Source organism: Cornus florida, unplaced genomic scaffold, assembly GCF_030987335.1.
Source record: "Cornus florida cultivar Cherokee Brave unplaced genomic scaffold, ASM3098733v1 CherokeeBrave_3.0.0_Hap2_Chr04, whole genome shotgun sequence".
Classification (NCBI taxonomy): Eukaryota; Viridiplantae; Streptophyta; class Magnoliopsida; order Cornales; family Cornaceae; genus Cornus; species Cornus florida.
In genome coordinates this window covers 16,140,643-16,160,034 of record NW_026775574.1, presented here as the reverse complement: position 1 = coordinate 16,160,034, position 19,392 = coordinate 16,140,643, and the positions used below count along the sequence as shown (strand labels likewise).

General features: G+C 34.6%; 1 protein-coding gene and 1 long non-coding RNA gene across 5 annotated transcripts; one reads left to right on the top strand and one right to left on the bottom strand.

The window, feature by feature from the left end:
* Positions 1-7,454: 7,454 nt before the first annotated feature.
* LOC132302855 (uncharacterized) lies at positions 7,455-18,397 on the top strand. Of its 4 annotated transcripts, none has more exons than XR_009480944.1 (4): positions 7,455-7,696; positions 10,413-10,460; positions 13,365-13,417; positions 13,513-14,914. It is a non-coding gene; the product is annotated as an uncharacterized LOC132302855 (long non-coding RNA). The 4 variants fall into 4 exon arrangements; XR_009480943.1 differs by adding an exon at positions 15,413-18,397 and having other exon boundaries at positions 7,463-7,696; positions 13,365-14,195; XR_009480942.1 differs by having other exon boundaries at positions 7,463-7,696; positions 13,365-14,195; positions 14,307-14,914.
* LOC132302854 (uncharacterized) lies at positions 11,475-13,304 on the bottom strand. The gene has a single exon (XM_059799841.1). The coding sequence runs from the start codon at positions 13,002-13,004 to the stop codon at positions 11,547-11,549; it is 1,458 nt and encodes a 485-aa protein (XP_059655824.1). The 5' UTR covers positions 13,005-13,304; the 3' UTR covers positions 11,475-11,546.
* Positions 18,398-19,392: the final 995 nt, after the last annotated feature.

Here is a 19,392-nt window from a genome sequence, read left to right as displayed (position 1 = left end):
AAATTTTAGACACGTGTCTAAATTTTTTTAGACCACATTAACAAGAGGATGAATTTAATCCTCCAAGAGAGGGACCCAAGTATTGTTTACTAGATCCACGCACCAAATATAATTAGAGCCTTACCAAGTTGGCCTGGCCGAAGTGGATGTGGGCGGTCCAATTAGCCCCAAATTTGTTACTCCGTATAAATTTTTTTCTTCCAGCTAAAAGGGAATTAAAACCGAATGTAAAATAGACACAATATAAATCAAAATAAATTTGAAAAAATAAAAATCCTAAATAGCAAAAACCAAATCAGTGCACTAGTCTTTTTTAAAGTAAAAATTCATGTTAACAAAAGGTGATAATGAATGTTCAATTACGAGATAAATTTATAAATAAAGGCTCTGTTTGTTTTTCTTCGAAAAATATATATTTTTTTAGGTAAAATATTTTTATTTTTATTTTTATTTTTTGATATTTGATAAAGGTTTAAGCCGAATCTATCAGAGATAAAATGTGAAATAACTTTTCAAAAATTTATAAATAAATAATTTTTGTTAGGTTTAAATATTTCTTTTTATTTGTAAATATTTTATGACATTCAAATTCTAAGAGTAGATCCAACGGTGCAATTTCTGGTGATTCTGGGCCAATTTTGAAGAGTGGGCTGCTCCGATGGATTCTTTAAAAAATGGGCCCCATTAAAACAATCTGGATCCAAGTAGCCAAAAATCAAGATTGGTTTGGCGAATTGCGGGCCTGACATGCGGGCCCGCATCAGGTTTCTTTTTCTTTTTTAATTCTGGCCCAAACAGTGTTTTAGCCTACAACACTGTTTGGGAAGGCCTGTTTGGCTGAAAAAAAAAAAAAGGAAAAAATTAGTTTTTTGGCTGATTTTGGTCTCTTTTTTTTTTTTTTGCCTCAAAATAATTGAACCAAAGAGCCATTAAGGCACTGTTTGGCTGACACAAACAGTGCCTTAAAGGCTTTTTTGGGCAAAAAAAGTTTTAAAAAAATAGATAAAAGTGTTTTTTTTTTAAAAAATTATTTTTAAAAATATTCCTACTGACATATGGCCATTTTAGGCACTGTTTGGCTGACCCAAATAGTGCCTTAACTGCTATATTGGCACAAAAACCTATTTTTTGAATTTTTTTTTTGAAAAAATTCATTATATATATATATATATATATATATTTATTTATTTATTTATTTATTTTTATTTTTATTTAAAAAAAAAAAAAATCTTTCATTTTTCCTCTATAAATATATCAACCCCTACTATTATTCACCTCATATCCAACTCATCTTCTCTAATTTTCAACCTACAACTACAACCACTAAGTCATTTTCTCAATCTTTTAGTAAAATTTTTTACTCGAGTTTAATTCCATGGATCCTCCACCACCATATTACAACTACAATTCCCAATTCAACTAATCAAATGATAATTTTGATCCCTTCTTATTTGTTGGAGAAGAATCTCAATTTGTTGGAGATGAATCTCAATTTTCGTCTCATCAACCTTCTCAAGTTTCCAACATTCCTACTGAAGTGGCACAATCCAGTAACTCCCAACCTTCCAGAAAGCAAAGGGCTATTCGGCCTCCTAATTGGTCCACGGTTGAAGATGAGGCTTTATGTTATGCGTGGATAGCCATTAGCACTGATACGGTCATCGGTTCAAACCAACAAAAGGCAGCGTTATGGATCCGAATTCAAGAAAGTTTTGAGCAACACGTTAGTGGTGCTGGTACACCTAAAATAAATCATATCGCCTGTTTGAATCATTGGTCCATCATGCAACAAATGAGTACCAAATTTTCTGGATGCATGACCCAGATCGAAAGGAATTACCCTAGTGGGTAAGACAATGAGTACAAGGTAAGTTATTTATTATATTAAATTTAATTGGTAGATATTTTAAAGATTTGTCTTCAAATAATTATTGATTTTTATTTTTTTAGATGATAGTAGCGAAAAGTTGTTTGCTTGTCAAAATAACACCAAATTTAAGTTTGACAGTTGTTGGAACATTTTGAAGAGTAACAATAAGTGGCATTTATATTGTAAAAAAGAATTGACATCCAAAAAAAAAAAAAAACAGCCGAAGAAGAAGAGTGGAATCCACATTGATGATAGTAAGCCTATTGGTCACTCAAACCCATCTATTCCATCAAGTAATGCAGCAACAACACCAAGTTCGGTTGAAGGATCGGCGCACATAGGCGAAAATGATCTGACGGATGCTGAAGAATGTCAGCAACCAAAATGATGAAAAGCAGTGAAGCAGAGGCGAAATAAGTATAAAAGGCAATCTAAAAGTCAGAATGATTTCATTAGCAAATTTGATCATGCAACAGCCCTTTATCAAAGACAATCTGAAACTCTTGAGGCCGCTCAAATAGCACGAGAGACACGCAAAACAGATAAAGAAAAAACCAGACAACTCGAGCTTCAAAGCAAACTAAGAGAGATTGAAAACAAACAAAGAGCTGAAGAGATGTTAATCATGCAAAAGATCCAGAATCGATGCCAACACAAGGCAGGAAAACATGGCTAATGTAATACCCCTAATTTTAAAAAGGATATTCCTGATATTTAATGGTATTTAATTTATTATTTAAGTGCATTTTACTTGCTTATGTGTCATTATTTTTTTATTAGGTGCTTAATTGTTTTCTTTTGTGGTGATTTAATTTATTTCTTTTGTGGTGATTTAATTTATTTAAATGATATTTATTTTTAGTTATTTGATTGGGATTACTTGTTAGTGTTTTAATTATTTAATTGGCATTAATGGTTTAAGTGTAATTGGTTTAATTATTTTATGTGTGTCTTATTTTATGTGTGTCTTATTTGGTTTAATTGGGTTTACTAATTATTATTTTGTTCAATTAGATTATTTGTTAAGTATTTAGTGGTGAATAGGGTAATTAGGTAAATACATCTAACTAAGGTTTTAATTACAGTATAAATTAGGGATTTATATTATAGCCGTCGTAGGTTTCTACGTTAATTAGATGGGCCGGTTAGGATTGTGAGTTGGACTTAAATGAACCTAGGGTTTAGGAAAACTCTATAAGTATAAGGTAGACGTCTGTGTAGGGTTTTTTTTAAACAAAGCACACGTTTTGTGGAAGTGGAGAAGGAAAAACGCAGTTTTTCACATTCTGCCAAGGTTTGATCAAAGCTCCGATCCCGCTTCGTCCGTGGTCCAATCGAGCTGAATTTTGGAGGGGAGGTTCATGACTCAGTGACGCACAATCTGAACGGTGGAGATCAGAGTTTGACCTCGGGAACAGTGATTCGTACTCGTGAACAGTAACTGGGTCGCACAGGTTTTTTCCATTCTGCCCAGATTCATCAAACATCCGATCCTGCGTCGTCCGTGGTCCGATCGAGCTAAAATTTGGAGGATAGGTTCATGACTCAGTGTCGCACAATCTGAACGGTGGAGATCAGATTTTGAGTTCGGGAATAATGTTTCGTACCCGTAAACAGTAACCGGGTTTTGGAACTCGCCGGGATTTTTTAAGAAGACGACGTTGAAACTTTGAACAAAAGTTTCTGAGGTAAGATTCTATCCTTACTCTTTCCCTTAGGCTTCATACTCTTTGCACTCTTAAATGATTTCAGGATTAATGAAGATTAAACCAAACTAAAATGATATCTGTTTTGCTATGAAACTGGTAGTTACAGTAGTGTTGTATGCTTGTTCAACCTAGACTAAGCATGTTTATGGATGCATTGTGGTTCTGTGGTTCACGTTTTTCCTTACCACTGCTAGTATAAATTATTGGAAGGATGGGTCTAGATGATAGCTATCTTAACTTCTGTAATAGCAATTGTTGGAACTTAAATACTAGGAGGATTTGAGTTTAACACTAGATCGGTTTTGTGGAACACTATAAATTAAGCATGTCTACATACATACTGTGAATATTGTTTTGATGCTTACATTATCACAGTTAGTATCAACTGTGGAGGTTAGGATTTTGTGATACATACCCTACATATCTGTATGTCATTTGTAAGGTGTTAAATGGAAGTTTTAATTAATTCTGTCTTTATATCAAACTAAAGGGAACAACTTAAATTGGGCATGTATATGTTGTTGTTGTGACCCTGTTTATCAATGCTTATTTTATCACTGCTAACATTGAATGTTGGATGTTGGAATTTAGTTGATATATACTTGATTTATTGGTATTATTGACTACTGGAGGATTGGAAAGTAGGCACCGGTATGGGACGGTGGCATACTAAGGATGGGTTTGGTTTTTAAAATAATACCATTACCCACCTACTTGGAATAAGGATGGGATTAACTAAAAGTTAAGTCCCGTGGCTTTGTATTGTCATGGCAACTACTTGTTGAGCGGCAATACCAGGGATTTTGGATGGATTTTATATATGTACTGTTATGGTGCCTTGGTATGAGCTTGAGCCTCAGGACCGATGGCTAGGGAGCGTATATGCATCGGGATGTGTAGCTGGCTACAATGGTTGGAGGTGTACCCTATTTAGGTATAGGTACATATGCCCACTTCGTGTGCGTTTTAGCATGTTACCTCTATTCAGGTTGAGACCGGCCTGTAGTCCAGTGAGAGTCCTTTAGTGTGACTATATATATATATTTACGGACTATTAGCTATTGTTGAATTGTTTAGGATGTACATGCGTATCGGGCCTCTGTTTGGATTGTAGTAGTATAAAACTTGCGCGTGGGCCTGACCCACTTCTATTTTTCAGGTACACGACAGTTCCAGGCTTAGACGTGTTCGTGCTGAGCAGAGGTCTCTATTCACTCTTCCGACTATGTAGGGCTCTCTCTATAGTTTTATTTCTGGACGTTTATTACAGTTGTTCTATCTTCCGTTTGGATGTTTAATAAGGGTCCACTAGAGATGGATTCCCAAGTTGTAAACTGATGGAGTTTTGGAGTTTGGGTTTGATGGATTTTAATAATTATAATATTTTGCGGATTCTATTTTTAGTTCCTTCCAGCTTTAATTTCATTTCTTAATTTATTTTGTATTCCGTATTCATTATAAAATATTAATTGTTTGATATTCCCTCGGGTTTGGGTCTGGGCCTGATCAACCCGTGTCTCGGATCCGAGGGGTATCTCAGTTGGTATCAGAGCACTCCAGGTTCAAGTGTCTTTAGGATGTTTTCGTATTAAGTCTTCCGCGTAGCGTTTTCTCTTGAATAGAGCTTAAGTTAGGATTCATTGTATTCTTTATGGTTCGTATAGAAAGGGTACTGACGTCTGTCTTTTCGTGTTAACAGATGGTTAACGCTAGAAATGGACAGAACATGCAAGGAACTAGGAAGGAAAGGAGAACAGCACGTAGGCAACAATATCTCCTACGGTGTCAGCAAATGGAGGAAGAGCAGCAAAGGCTTGGGTTTCAAGATGACATGGATCAGTTTCAGGAGGAACAGGAGACTGTTCAACAGACTCTGGACCAGGTCAGAGATCCAGAGATTCCTCCTCACCTCAATGACCTCGTTGCTCGGGCTATAGAGGCTGGGGTAACAGTTGCACTTCGAAATCAGCCTCAGGTACAGCCGGCACCTGTACCAGCACCAATGGTTCAGACGGATTCTTGGGGAAAGGCTAGGAGCTCTTTCACAAAGGGGAGTCCACCTGTGTTCTCAGGCTCAACCGATGCGAGAACAGCTCACCAGTGGAAACAGGACATTGAACGTCATCTTCATTTGGTTCAGTGCACGGAGGTTCAGAAGCAAATGCTTGCTACTTTCAAGCTAGTTGGGGATGCACTACAGTGGTGGGAGTCAGTTACCACCTCAGAGGAGAGGATGACATTGTCTTATGATGAGTTCAGTGCTCGCTTTGATGAGAAATATTTTCCCTATGCAGTCAGGGCAGCTATGAAGACCGAGTTTCTAAGTTTGCAGCAGGGAAACATGACAGTGGCGGAGTATGAGCAGCAGTTCACACGCTTGTCTCTCTTTGTACTGGAGGAGGTGGATACAGAGGAGAAGAAGCGCAACAGTTTTGTCAAGGGACTGATGTGGTCTATCAAGAGAGCTATTACAGGTAGTCCAGCCTATACTACCTATGCTCAGGTGGTAGACGCCGTTCTACAACAGTATCAGTTGACTATGGACATCAGACATGCTCGTGGTGAGAAGCGGGGAGATAAAGACTCTACTAATCAGTCAGCTGAAAAGGGGAATGGCAATGGTCACCGGCAGAATGACAAAGGCAAGTTCCAAGGACAACAGCCTTGGAAGAAGCACAAAGGTGGCTAGGTATAAGCTTGAGCCTCAGGATCGATGGTTAGGGAGCGTATATGCATCGGGATGTGTAGCTGGCTACGATGGTTGGAGGTGTACCCTGTTTAGGTATATGTACATATGCCCACTTCGTGTGCGTTTTAGCATGTTACCTCTATTCAGGTTGAGACCGGCCTATAGTCCAGTGAGAGTCCTTTAGTGTGACTATATATATATATTTACGGACTATTAGCTATTGTTGAATTGTTTAGGATGTACATGCATATCGGGCCTCTGTTTGGATTGTAATAGTATAGAACTTGCGCGTGGGCCTGACCCACTTCTATTTTTCAGGTACACAACAGTTCCAGGCTTAGACGTGTTCGTACTGAGCAGAGGTCTCTATTCACTCTTCCGACGATGTAGGGCTCTCTCTATTGTATTATTTCTGGACGTTTATTACAGTTGTTCTATCTTCCGTTTGGATGTTTAATAGGGGTCCACTAGAGATGGATTCCCAAGTTGTAAACTGATGGAGTTTTGGAGTTTTGGAGTTTGGGTTTGATGGATTTTAATAATTATAATATTTTGCGAATTCTATTTTTAGTTCCTTCCAGCTTTAATTTCATTTCTTAATTTATTTTGTATTCCGTGTTCATTATAAAATATTAATTGTTTGATATTCCCTCGGGTTTGGGCCTGGGCCTGGGCCTGATCAACCCGTGTCTCGGATCCGAGGAGTATCTCAGCTAATTACGCCAAAATGAAATATTGGCATCTATACGCGCACGTGACAACTCAAGCTTCCATAGGATTATCTCAAGCATTCCATATGATTGTTCTATTTTTTCTAGTTGTTTTATGTTTTTAATTCAAGTCGTATTGTTTTGGTTTTTTATTTTTATTGTATTGTTTAAATTTATGTCGTATCGTATTGTTTTTAATAATAAATATTCTATTGTTTAAATTTTTTTTTTTATGATATAGCCGTTTTAAAAATATAGCCGTTAGGAAAAAATTAAAAAATAAAATTTATTAAAAATTTAAAAAATATTAAAATTTTTGGAGAGCGAAAATGCACTATTGGAGTACATCCGATAGCTAAATTTTGGAGATTCTAAAACGCTGACGTGGCTATAAAAAATGCTGACGTGGTTATGGGAAAATACTGATGTGACAAATTTAAAGATTCTGAATGGATAGTCCATTGGAGGTGCCTAAAAAAAAATTATATATAAATATATATATATATCTATCTATCTCTTAAAATATTAAATAAGCCATTACTCGATAGTCAATAGTAATTAGTAAGAATCCAAAAGAGAGATGGGACTTCAATGGCTCTATCATCCTCCTACTCTCACTCTCGCTCTACCTTTTCCTTTGCCGGGATTTGGAGTCCATTTGAGCTTACCAGCTATGGTGTCCCGCTACAATCACCATCATCAGCATCCGATTAAAATGGTAAACCACCTCTTCCGATTCACGTTGTCATATATATATATATGTATGTATGTATATGTTAGTGGGTGTTTTTACATCACACACATTTATAATAGACCGTTTGTATGTTGATTTTGGATCAGTAAATGAACCCTATCTAATTCATCACTGGCTTTGATGGTTCTCGTATCACCTAATTTAAGCAAAATACTTGTTTCTTTTTGGAGATCATCTGTTTATTTAATGCTTTCGAAAAGTTGTTGAAAGACTATTTTTCAACTTCAGTAGTATCAAAGAAGCCTCAAGGAACAAGTTTTTTTTTTTTTTTTTTTTTGGTCCTTAATTATATTTTCAATTATTTCAATGCGTAAATATTCTAAAAATAAAATCCACGAGTGAAGTATTAATTATTTGTAAATTCACCCCACTAAAACCAAATTATTCATCAAGTGTTCATTACCCAACAATTTATAATCTTTGATTCATTAATCTTCTAATTATCCACAAATTCCCCAACTGGTCAGAATATTTTCTTGACATAACAATGCTAAAATTTGTATAATTCATTTATCAAATGGATTAATTTTGGGGAAATATGGCACGACGCAGTATTGGGGCCAGTAGATAATTCGCACAGCCACTTGTTTGCGTTAGGTTTTAAGGAAGAGCAATGGTAATTGTGGTCTGATTTAACAATGCAGTGCCCTAAAAAAAACTATATCCTGATAGGGCTGCTCAACATGGGATTTGACTATAGTTTTGGGGAATGAATTATGACATTTTTTAGGCATGTTTAAAGAACAACGCCTTCATGTAGCGGAAATAAGAATGTTAAGAGGGATGAGTGGAATGAGTAGAAGAGACAGGGCTACTAATGAAAGCGTGAGAAAAAAATTAGGCGTGATAGTGGTATGAGAGAAAAATTAGGCGTGATAGTGGACTTAAATGATTTGGGCACATGCATCGGAGACTTAATCACGTGCTAGTCAATCAAGGAAGAAGGTAAGAGACGGAGAGGGTGACCAAAATTAACACGGATGAGATTATTAATTGACTTATAAAAATTTTAAAAAAGTGGGCGATATGATGTGTAATAGAAAAGAGTGGAGACATAGAATTCATGTGGGATCAAGGCAAGGATGATGATGATTGTTAAGTTTAAGAAAGATTATAGATTGGATCATTGTTGGCTTTTTTAATTGTATGATCAATGATAAAGTTTCACTCAAAGGTAATGTTTCACTGCCATTATGTGTTGTCAAGGCTCTGTCAGTGTTTGGGCGCATTATAAAGGAAATAACACTGGAGGTGTAGGACTCTTTGGTGTATTAGTACAAGGAAAACTTCTTAATGATTAAGTTAAAAATTATTTGTGTTGCAGACTCTAGACACCAGACTAAGAGGCCATATCTGGTACAAAGTTAACAACTTGAGATGCCAAGTGTGAAAATGTGAATTCTTATTTAAATGTAACCACTTTGTGCAAATCAATACCAAATCTTAGGTTTATCGGTAGTCTTCCCCTCCCAACACCCTGTGTAAATGGGAGAAGCACTGGGCAGTGGACCTCTTTTTTTTTTACTCCAAGGTCAGGTTTGTCTTTTTCGAGTTTTTCCCACCAGTTGAAAAGATATCTATCCTGGCACAATCACCCTATCTATTTAATATTCAAGAAGACTAAGTTTGGTACTGAAATTACATATACTTTTCTTGAAGTTGTAGCTGGCACAAGCCTCTGCACCTATCAAAAAAAAGTCCATGCTATGGTGGTAGGAATGATGACGGATGATCCAGTGCTGTAACAAGCAAATGATATCAAATTATTAAATAAACAAATCATTGTCGTCATTCTTATTCTTAACATGAACCCTTGCAGTTAAGTACTATGCACATAAAAACGTAGACATGAGGACTGCTTGGGGCAGTCGCTAAGGCGACTGTCCCTGCATAGTCGCTCCCCTCATTGGTCATTAAGAATGATAATTAAACTTTCATTAATTACATATTTCCTATTTTTTTATGGAACATTAAAATAAATTTTTTTGGACAAAACTGCCCTTTCGAAAGGAATGCATCATCTTTTGAGTGTAGGAGACCTGAAAGTATAATGTATTTTTAGCACCCTCCTAGTCGTGTTCAAGGCATTGTCATCAAATTGGCGTGGACCTGGTCAAACCAGCAAATGGTAAACCGGACTCAGCTCTGCCATGGAGCTGGTATTCATATTTTATATAAAATTAAAAGATTAAGTAGAAGTCTGGCATTGTAGAGTTTTGAATCCCTCCGCCTTACAAACAGCTCTTTTTAGCTTTCTTCAGGATTTGGCCTTAACTGTTAGGCAGATTCCCACATGTTATGACTGTTTGGCACTTTGTTATCAACTCTTCCCACCTAAGACGGTATCTCCTATGGCCTTTCGCCTCTGAAAGCATCCTTCCTTCTCAATGCTAGGGCATCCATCCAATGCATTCTTTTCGATATTAGTCCCATTTACTGAATAGTAAATATGTTTTTATTAATTATGTCTTTAAATGACCATGAGTTGTGCGAGAAAACACACAAATAATCAACAAGGATATATGCATATTGCATGCGTAAAGTGAAATTTGATTAATACTGTTGATTGTCTGATGCTTTATGTTATTTTCATGGTGGAACTTCCTCCGGATTTTATACGCATTTTTGCTGGGACCCTTGCATTTTGAAAAAGTGACTGACGTCAAACATTGATATGCAGATTATGACTGCTTAGAAGTCACTTTGGAGCATTTATTACCTGTCGGAGGTACCTTCATTCCTTCAATTTTACACTCTATATTAGTAAATAGTTGTGGGTTCAAAATCATATTGAATCTTGCAAGTGGTAAAGATATAGAAGAAAGAACATAAAAACAACAAGAGTAATGTGCATATTATATGATCTCTCTTAGTGCAAATTAGAGTTTGAAAAATAACTCAAAGCAGAGTAAGTTTATTATATAATTAATATTTTCTCACATAAAACAACTTATACTATTCTCTAATTTTACTAATTTAAAAATATTTTCAAGAAATTTTGGTATGCTATCGAAAATGAGAATGCAACTTTAGATGAATTAGATTCATGGTTTTTGTTAACGTTGTGCCCACTATGAGAAATTAAATAGTTGAGCATTTATTAGGTTGTCTGAATGTGTTAATTATTCGTGTTTTTTATTTTTCCGTTCTCTTATTTATTTTCAGTTGTTATTTTTGACAATCTATTAAAGGTGTTGTGGTACATTTATATGATTCAGGATTAAAGCTTTGCCATAGGCCATTAATATTTACCTATATGACTCTCGTAAAGGAACTAACAAAGATTGCACAAAAAAAATTTAGATAAGTAAATGTTCTGTATAAATATTACACTTAACAATATGAAATATGTTTCTAACATGATTTGTGCCTCCTTGGAAAGAAATCTTTTTCTAAAATATGAAACAATATGAAACGACTTAGCAATATGAAACGACTTAGGTAATATTTAGAAATCTTTTTCTAAATATTACACTTAACAATATGAAACGACTTAGGTATTGTGATCCCAATAGTAGTTGTAATCTACAAGTGGCTGGGACAGTAGTAGGAAAACCATGCATGCAGTTTGCATAACAATAACTTCTTGAGTAAAGCTCCTCTCATGAGAAGAGTCATGAGTTCTCCCTATTTAACCATTGGATGGAACAGTTTTTTGAGATGTGTGAAAAGTCGAATCAATTATTTAATGTATCTAAGTTAAAAAATAAGAGAGCTCATGGCTCTTCTCACGAGAGGGATATCTTAGGAATAATAAACATTTGATTAAAAGAAATACTTTAAATTATTTACATAACAAGCCTTTCTATGTATCTTACAAATTAAATCCTTCCAATCTTCTAAAGCTTCTAATTTCACTGCCTTCAGAAACTGCCATTCCAATTCCAGTTTTTCTGCTTTTCCCAATGCCTTTGTAGTATAGTCTCCATTCACTACTTTTACCCTCCATCTGTACCAGACATGGAGATCCCACTCCCTTATTATCCCATCCATCTTCTTCTGATGGCTTGAGAACAGCATCATCTTGAAGCCGCACCCAGTTCTTCATCCCATCTGGAGATACTGCTAATCCGATACTCCTCCCTCCATCTGCAGCAACACCTTCATATGCCATCAAATACGTGCCATCTTTTTGTTTTCTCACAACATGTGCATTCATGGCCCCGAACTCATCAAAAGAACCTTTTGTCCCTTTACCCAGGATCTTCCCACTCTTCACCCATCTAATTCCATCTCTCGATCTTGCAACTCCAATAGCGAAGTGCCCATTTTTGACGTCAAATGAATGATAATACATCCTGAGATCATCGCTGCTGTGCACAATCACCTTTGGTGCTGCAATAAACAAAGAATCCCACTCCTTTCCTGACCCGACATCGAACAAAGCTCCAGTGTGATGATCCCCTTCAATTCTGGCCCAGTGCCTACCATCTTGACTGCAAGCTAAGCCTGGCAGGGACTTGAATATTTTGCCAGCACTGTAATTTTCATTTCTCTTCTCGTCATTAGAACCCCATTCTAGTTTGTCTAATATGATTTTTGTAGATTCTAACAACTCCACTTCTTCAGAACTAAATCCAGTGTAATAAAGCCAATAAACAGAACTGTACATCGGGCTGGACATTATCACCAACTCAGAGGGCCTGATGCTCTCTGTGTCAAAAGCCCACCAATTCTCTCTGCAATTCATTACCAACCCCACATCTCTGCTCGATTGAACATGTCCATCTCCTCTTTGCCAATGGATTCCATTGCTTGAAACTGCCAACCCAATCAAATCAGATGCATTGTTATCAGACCTTCCATGGTACCACATGTACCACCTCTCTTCATCATCACCAATGTACCTTTTCACAACTGGGGAACCAATTTCTGAACCGTCCCATGAATTTTTGGAACCCAAATCAAGCACTAAACCTCTAGAAAATTTAGAAGAAAGTGCTTGATTTGGAAGAGAGGTTGCAGGTCTTTGGGCTGTTGAGTTTGAATCCAGTTCAAAGGCCGGATTTGTATTCGTTGCGCTGTCACTGTCAATTCCAGGCTTTGTAGAGCAACGAGTGAGAAAGAGTATACTGCTTCTAGAGTTTGTTGTTAGACCTCTTTGTTGGATTGAAATGCTACTGCAGAAACCTCTGCTACCCGCATGGAGCGCGAGCTTCTCCGGTCTGGTGGAAGGCCATGCCAGTTTGGTCAAATTTGCCGCATCCATCTTTCTTTGTGCTCTAGAAGATGCAAAGACATTGCTGATCCTTGTTGCTGCTGCTGCGTCCATTACTAGACAGTGAGGGAAAGAATAAATCAGACAAACTATAGGTTGCAGAATCAAAATCTAATGAAATGGTATCACATTTACAAGGAGTTGTATGAATTTTTGACAGGTTATATATGTAAATAACCCCTTGTGTCTCACTGCATCTTAATACAAAGCTTTGCAGGACAGAGATTGTCTGCAAAATTCACCATTAGCCTGTCAAGCTTTTATAAAATAACTCCGTACCTGCAAGTCTTGAAGGGTAAACAACATTTATTTAAGTGCTTGTGAAATTGGAATTTAATATGATACCGTCAATTTACCTACAAATTTTTTATTACTAGTATGTGATTAGTGTTTTTTTTTTTTATGGGATACCAGGGAAAAAAAAAAGAGAGCGAAAAAAGAAAATACCTTTCTGGTTGTGATTCAACGTAAGTTTGGTGTCTTTGTTCTCGCCCTATCTACTATTCTCAGCAAACTTTTGCTGCCCCCAAGCTCTGATAATTGGGTAACTCCTACCTGTCAGAAGGCAGAGTCAGATGGGCAAACCTTGACGTTGTTTAAGAAGGAAGAAGGGGAAAAAAAGGAAAAAGAAAGAGATGCAAAGATACATGCCAACCTGATTTGACACAAAAGTCAGTATTCAACTAAATGGCAATTAACTTGGGGCTGTTTTAGTGTCTTATGGAATTTGAGCAGCTTCAAAGAACATTGCATGCCATCGATTGTCTTCCTTGCTCAATATAATGGTAAAAACTTGATTAATAAGTTTTAGAATGCGAGTTTGAGTATCAAAAGTCACTTTGTACATAATAATGTCAAATATTGCTTTTGCCTTTACTTTTTCCTTTACTACACCGCGCTGTCCATGGGTGATATCAACACTAGGTAATGGTTTTTCACTTTTTTGTAATATAAAATGATGTTAATAGGATTATTGAAGAAAATTACATATAATGAGTTTTAGACCTTCTTGAAACGGTATTTTTTTCTGATCCTGTTTAATGCTTCTTATATATTTATATAATATACTCTCTCTGTCCCATTTAACATGTCGGCTTTGTGAGTCACGGTTCCCGAAGCCGACATTTAAAATGAGACAGAGGTAGTATATATGTATATATTTATTGGACAGGCGGACGTCATTTACTGCTCCAATGGGATGTTTGATAAGCGTTGAAGATCGAGGCTCAAGCTAAACAAGCATAGGTACTATTATTATCACTCAATCACATAACGTCATTGGTGTAAATAGAAACTCATCTGTAATTCCACAGAAGTTTGTTTGACCCTACCTAACTAATTTAATAATACTTACAGATGATGAAGTCAACTCATAGTTCCTTGTTTCAACTTTTCTATCATTAAATGATAGTTTCATTCATGCAAAACATGAATTACAAATGTATATATACATAATATATATTTTTTATTTCATGTATTTATATGTATGTTTGTAAGTCTGTAGTTGAATACTTACAATCGTGTCAACTTTGTGGAGTTGATTAAATAAAACATTTACAATGATGTTCCTTTATATACATTATGCAAAGGGCTAATCATTTTCCAAGTCTTTGTCACAACTTTTTGTGTCTGATATTACCAATTATTTTATTTGAAACTATGTTAATGTATTATTTTTTAATGGCATGTGGGAACCATTAATTTTCTTTTATTAAGTCAAATATCACTGTCTACTTATTTTGGGAATTTGGATAAGAGTATTAGTATTAGTTTTATATCAAAGATTATACATAACTATAACAGAATCTGGAATTAATTAAATTAAATTCAGGTCGATAAATGTAACAATGATTTGGGCTCATCGGGTATTAGAAAACTTGTTCTAAGCATATTATTGTGGAAGATTTTTATATATTAGTGCCCATCAGGTATTCGAGTCAAATTCGGTCTGTCTTTGAAGTTCGTACAGGAATTGGTTGTATACATTATTATTATTATTATTATTTTGATATGTGAATTGGTTGTATACATGTTTGATTTTAAAAACAATTTTTTATTGATTGGTAATGTACTTCCGAATAATGCAATCAAAGAGGACATTTTTACTATCCCTACGAGCTCCATAACATGGGTTCTCCTAGTTTCTTTCAAGTACTCATGTACTATGCTAAACGACATGGGTAATATGTACGTGATATGTGTCTGATACTTGAAACCAAATCGGACACTCCCCTGTCCTTCACATGACAGCGGAAGAAGAAAAACTCAAATTTAACAACAGAGATGATAACCCTTTCCTTTTACCGCATCCTATTTAAATAGAATAATAATCGAGCATATATATTACACTATAATAATGTATTTGAGTGCATAGTACAGCTTTTGAACACATTTTCGTAAGATTTGAAATTCATGATGGTCTGATATTTAGATATGCATAACACTTGTATTGTTTTTGGTAGTACCAAATCGAGCCTTGTATTTGGAATCGGATGAAATGGTCATAATCAAGTTCAGGTAACATACCCTACTCAAACTTTTTTCTTTTTCTTTTTTTTTTTTTCAATTACTTTTATTAGTCCGTACACTTTCCATCCACTTGCCTTGAGACAGGACTACAACCTTTGAACTTTAGTTGAGACAAATTAACGTTGGTGGTTGACAACCAAAGCTGGACAACGTTATAGAAAGTCTGCAACTACTTTTCTGAACCATTAAATTCTAGGAATAGGATAATGGAACCCTAAATCATGGTCATATTTCAATCCCTTTACCACATTTTTCTATGATTTAAGATACAATGCATTGTGAATCACATGCAAGTCTTTGGCTATATCACTTGGAACACCTAATTTTCTTCTTCATCTAGAAACAAAATCATGTGACTATCTAACCCCTCCATCTTTCATTCACCAGCAGACTTTCAATCAATCCAAACAGGTCCACTAAGCCTAAGTATGTCATGGTCAATCACCATTTTGAATTGACAAGATTAAAATTTTAGATTATAGTTCAAGAGTTTATTGTATCTAATTATATAGTTTTGGAAGAAGAGGAACGCATGACTGATTATGTTGTGTTTGGGAGCACTGAATCGGTGTTATGGATTTGAGATCAAAGAAAATGTAGTACAAATTTTGAACTAAATTTCTTCCAATCCCAAATTCAAGCCATCGATTCGGTGCTCCCAAACGGTAATGTTTTTGTTGTGTTGTGATTTTATTACCAAATGGAAACATGTTCGGTAACCAATTTCGTTGCATAATGTTTCAAAGCAAAAAAAATTGAAAAATAAAATGTTAAAAAAAGGTATTTACATTTTAAAAAATAAAATTTCATTACAATTGTTGAGTTACAATAACAAAAACAAGGGAAGACATTTTGTTGCTTCCAAATTTGCACCTTCTTTTGCGGTTTGTGCAAAACATAACAGAAGTTACTAAAACATGCATGAAACAAAAGCAATTGACAAACAAGCCCCTAGAATTTAAAGACTATATTATACACAATACTAAAAATTACACTTGTATTTATTCTTCTTGATTAACAAAAATCCCACTAACTAATGAACATTTGTAGATGAATGCATGAGTTTGATGAATCTAATTTTTTTTTTTGTTTGTTTTTGTTTTCGGCCCTATCCCAAGTTTTGTAAAAATAATGTTGAAAACATAATTGAAAGTTCTAATCTTTGAAAAGAGTTTTTGAGATAATCTTTGAGAACGACTGCATTGAATTGACCAAATTAAAATTTTAGATTATAGTTCAAGAGTTTATTGTATCTAATTATATAGTTTTATAACCAACGGGTCAGTGCTTAGCGGTATCAGACCTTTACTTTTTTTCTTAATTGGAAATCACACATTTATGCCTCCACCGGGGCTTGAATCCTTAACCTCCCTTTGAAAAATAGGGGCTTGATACCGCTGGCCCCTGACCTGTTGGTATTAGGCTCTTGTTTCCGAAAGGGAGGTTGAGGGTTCAAGCCTCAGTGGAGGCATGTGTGTTTACCAACAAAGGAAAAAAAAAATTATATAGTTTTGTAAGAAGAGTAACGCATGAGTCATGACTGATTATGTCGTATTTGAGAGCACTGAATCGGTGATATGGATTTGAGATAAGAGGAAATGTAGTACAAACTTTGAACTAAATTTTTTTCAATCCCAAATTCAAGCCATCCATTTGGTGCTCCAAAACATAACAATAATGTTTTTGTTGTGTTGTGAATTATTACCAAATAGAAACATTTTTGGTAACCAATTTCGTTGCACAAAGTTTCAAAGCAAAAAAATTGAAAAATAAAATGTTGGGTGAGTGTAAAAAAAAAAAAAAAGTAAAAAGAAAAAAAGGTATTTACATTTTAAAATAAATTTTCATTACAATTGTTGAGTTACAATAACAAAAACAAGTGAAGACATTTTGTTGCTTCCAAATTTGCACCTTGTTTTGCGGTTTGTGCAAAATATAACAAAAGTTACTAAAAACATGCATGAAACAAAAGTAATTGACAAACAAGCCCTTACAATTTAAAGACTAAATTATACACAATACTAAAAAAATTACATGTGTATTTATTTAATCTTCTTGATTAACAACAATCCCACTAACTAATGAACATTTGTTGATTAATGCATGAGTTTGTTGTACCTAATTTTTTTTTTTTTTGGCCCCATACCAAGTTTTGTAAAAATAATGTTGAAAAGATAGTTGAAAGTTCTAATCTTTGAAAAGAGGTCTTATGATAATCTTTGAGAACGACTACATTGATTTGTCATGTTGATTCACATCAAGTCGGTAGAAAATCCTATCAAATTTTCCCATGTACTTTTTCCTAGTGTTTTCAAATGTGTCATTATGTTAAATTTACACCGATGAATCTCTAGGTTTAGTCAAATTACATTTACTTCCTTGAGATTTGTACGTAAATAACACATAGTTCTTATTTTTTAACAATAAAATATAATATTTATAAAGACGTCAAATTACATTTACTTCCTTGAGATTTGTATGTAAATAACACATAGTTGTCACTTTTTAACAATAAAATATAATATTTATAAGGACGTAATTACAAATCCGACGAGTCTGGCAAGGGAGGTCGGTGTAATTTGACAAACAAAAAGAAAAGTTCGTATATATTGATAAAACTTTAGAAAAGAGTGTAATTTATACTTTATTTTATTTTGTAGATTTTAACATTTATTCATTTTTTTATCCACACCATATAATTTGAGATGAAACTGAATCACTGTACTTAAGGATCTGTTTGGGAAGTGTTATAATATTGTATTTTTGATATTTGTATTCAAATTTGGGTTCACATCATATTATGGGACGGCTGATATTTTGATATCGATAACAGATCATGATATAATTTATTCAACAAAAAGAGATATCATGATAATAGATCTGGATGTAGTTATTTTGTCGATGATATATGAACATCGTGAGCCTGTTAATAGGTCCATATCTTTTTTGATATCAAGATTTGTTTGGAATAGTTCATAACAAATCAATTTTTTGTAGTCAAAACTCGTATCATTATGATATTGTGTGTTTTGGTACTCTATCGAATAGTACTTTACTGGTGGAACAAAAATAAATTTTTGTTACCAAATATGATTTCAATTTTTACCTAAAATATTATAATAAAACGTTAAAAAAATATAACTCGTAAAAAATAACCCATAAATATGACTGAAACTTTTTGAAAGAGTTCGTTATCAACTTGCATTGTCGGCCATATGTCCTGTTCAGTGTGTACCCTAAGTCAGGATGATAATAATTGAAGTTGTCGGATTATCAACTTGGGTTAAAATATCATATCGTCCATAAACTTTACTATTTAAAATATGATCTGTTAAATAAAAACACATGATTTTGACAATCCAACCATTTTGATTTTGATTCTAAAATATCAATTCCTCACTTGCTTTTCTATCTTCCACTGAAAATCATGTAATTTTTTTTCTACGGAAGATCAATTTTTTGACAGATAAAAAGTTTTGTATTTGTACTCCTATGCAGCTCAAAAGCACAAATTGTAAAGTTTTCTTCTGTATGCAGTTGTTACTTCGATTATATATTCTCCGGGGCCATAACTTGTCATGCAATTAAAAATTTACATAATTAATTGTATGTTAAATTGTAATTGGTCGGGATCAATTCATTACAAAATGCACAATACTACCATGAAAATTTTCATTTAGGTACCGGTTAGGACCCGCCTTGATACAATTTTTGCTTTTAAGAGAATTTCTAAATTAGGATTAGCTCAAGAAAATTTTAAAATACTTTTTAAGGTTAATTTCAGTGACCGCCCCTGAGTTTTGGATAAATTTCACGTGAAAATACCTTTTGAAAATAATTATCACTCACATTACAAATGTTTGGTTTGTTTTTCATTTACACCCCAAATTTTACTTTTCAATGGTGTCAAAGC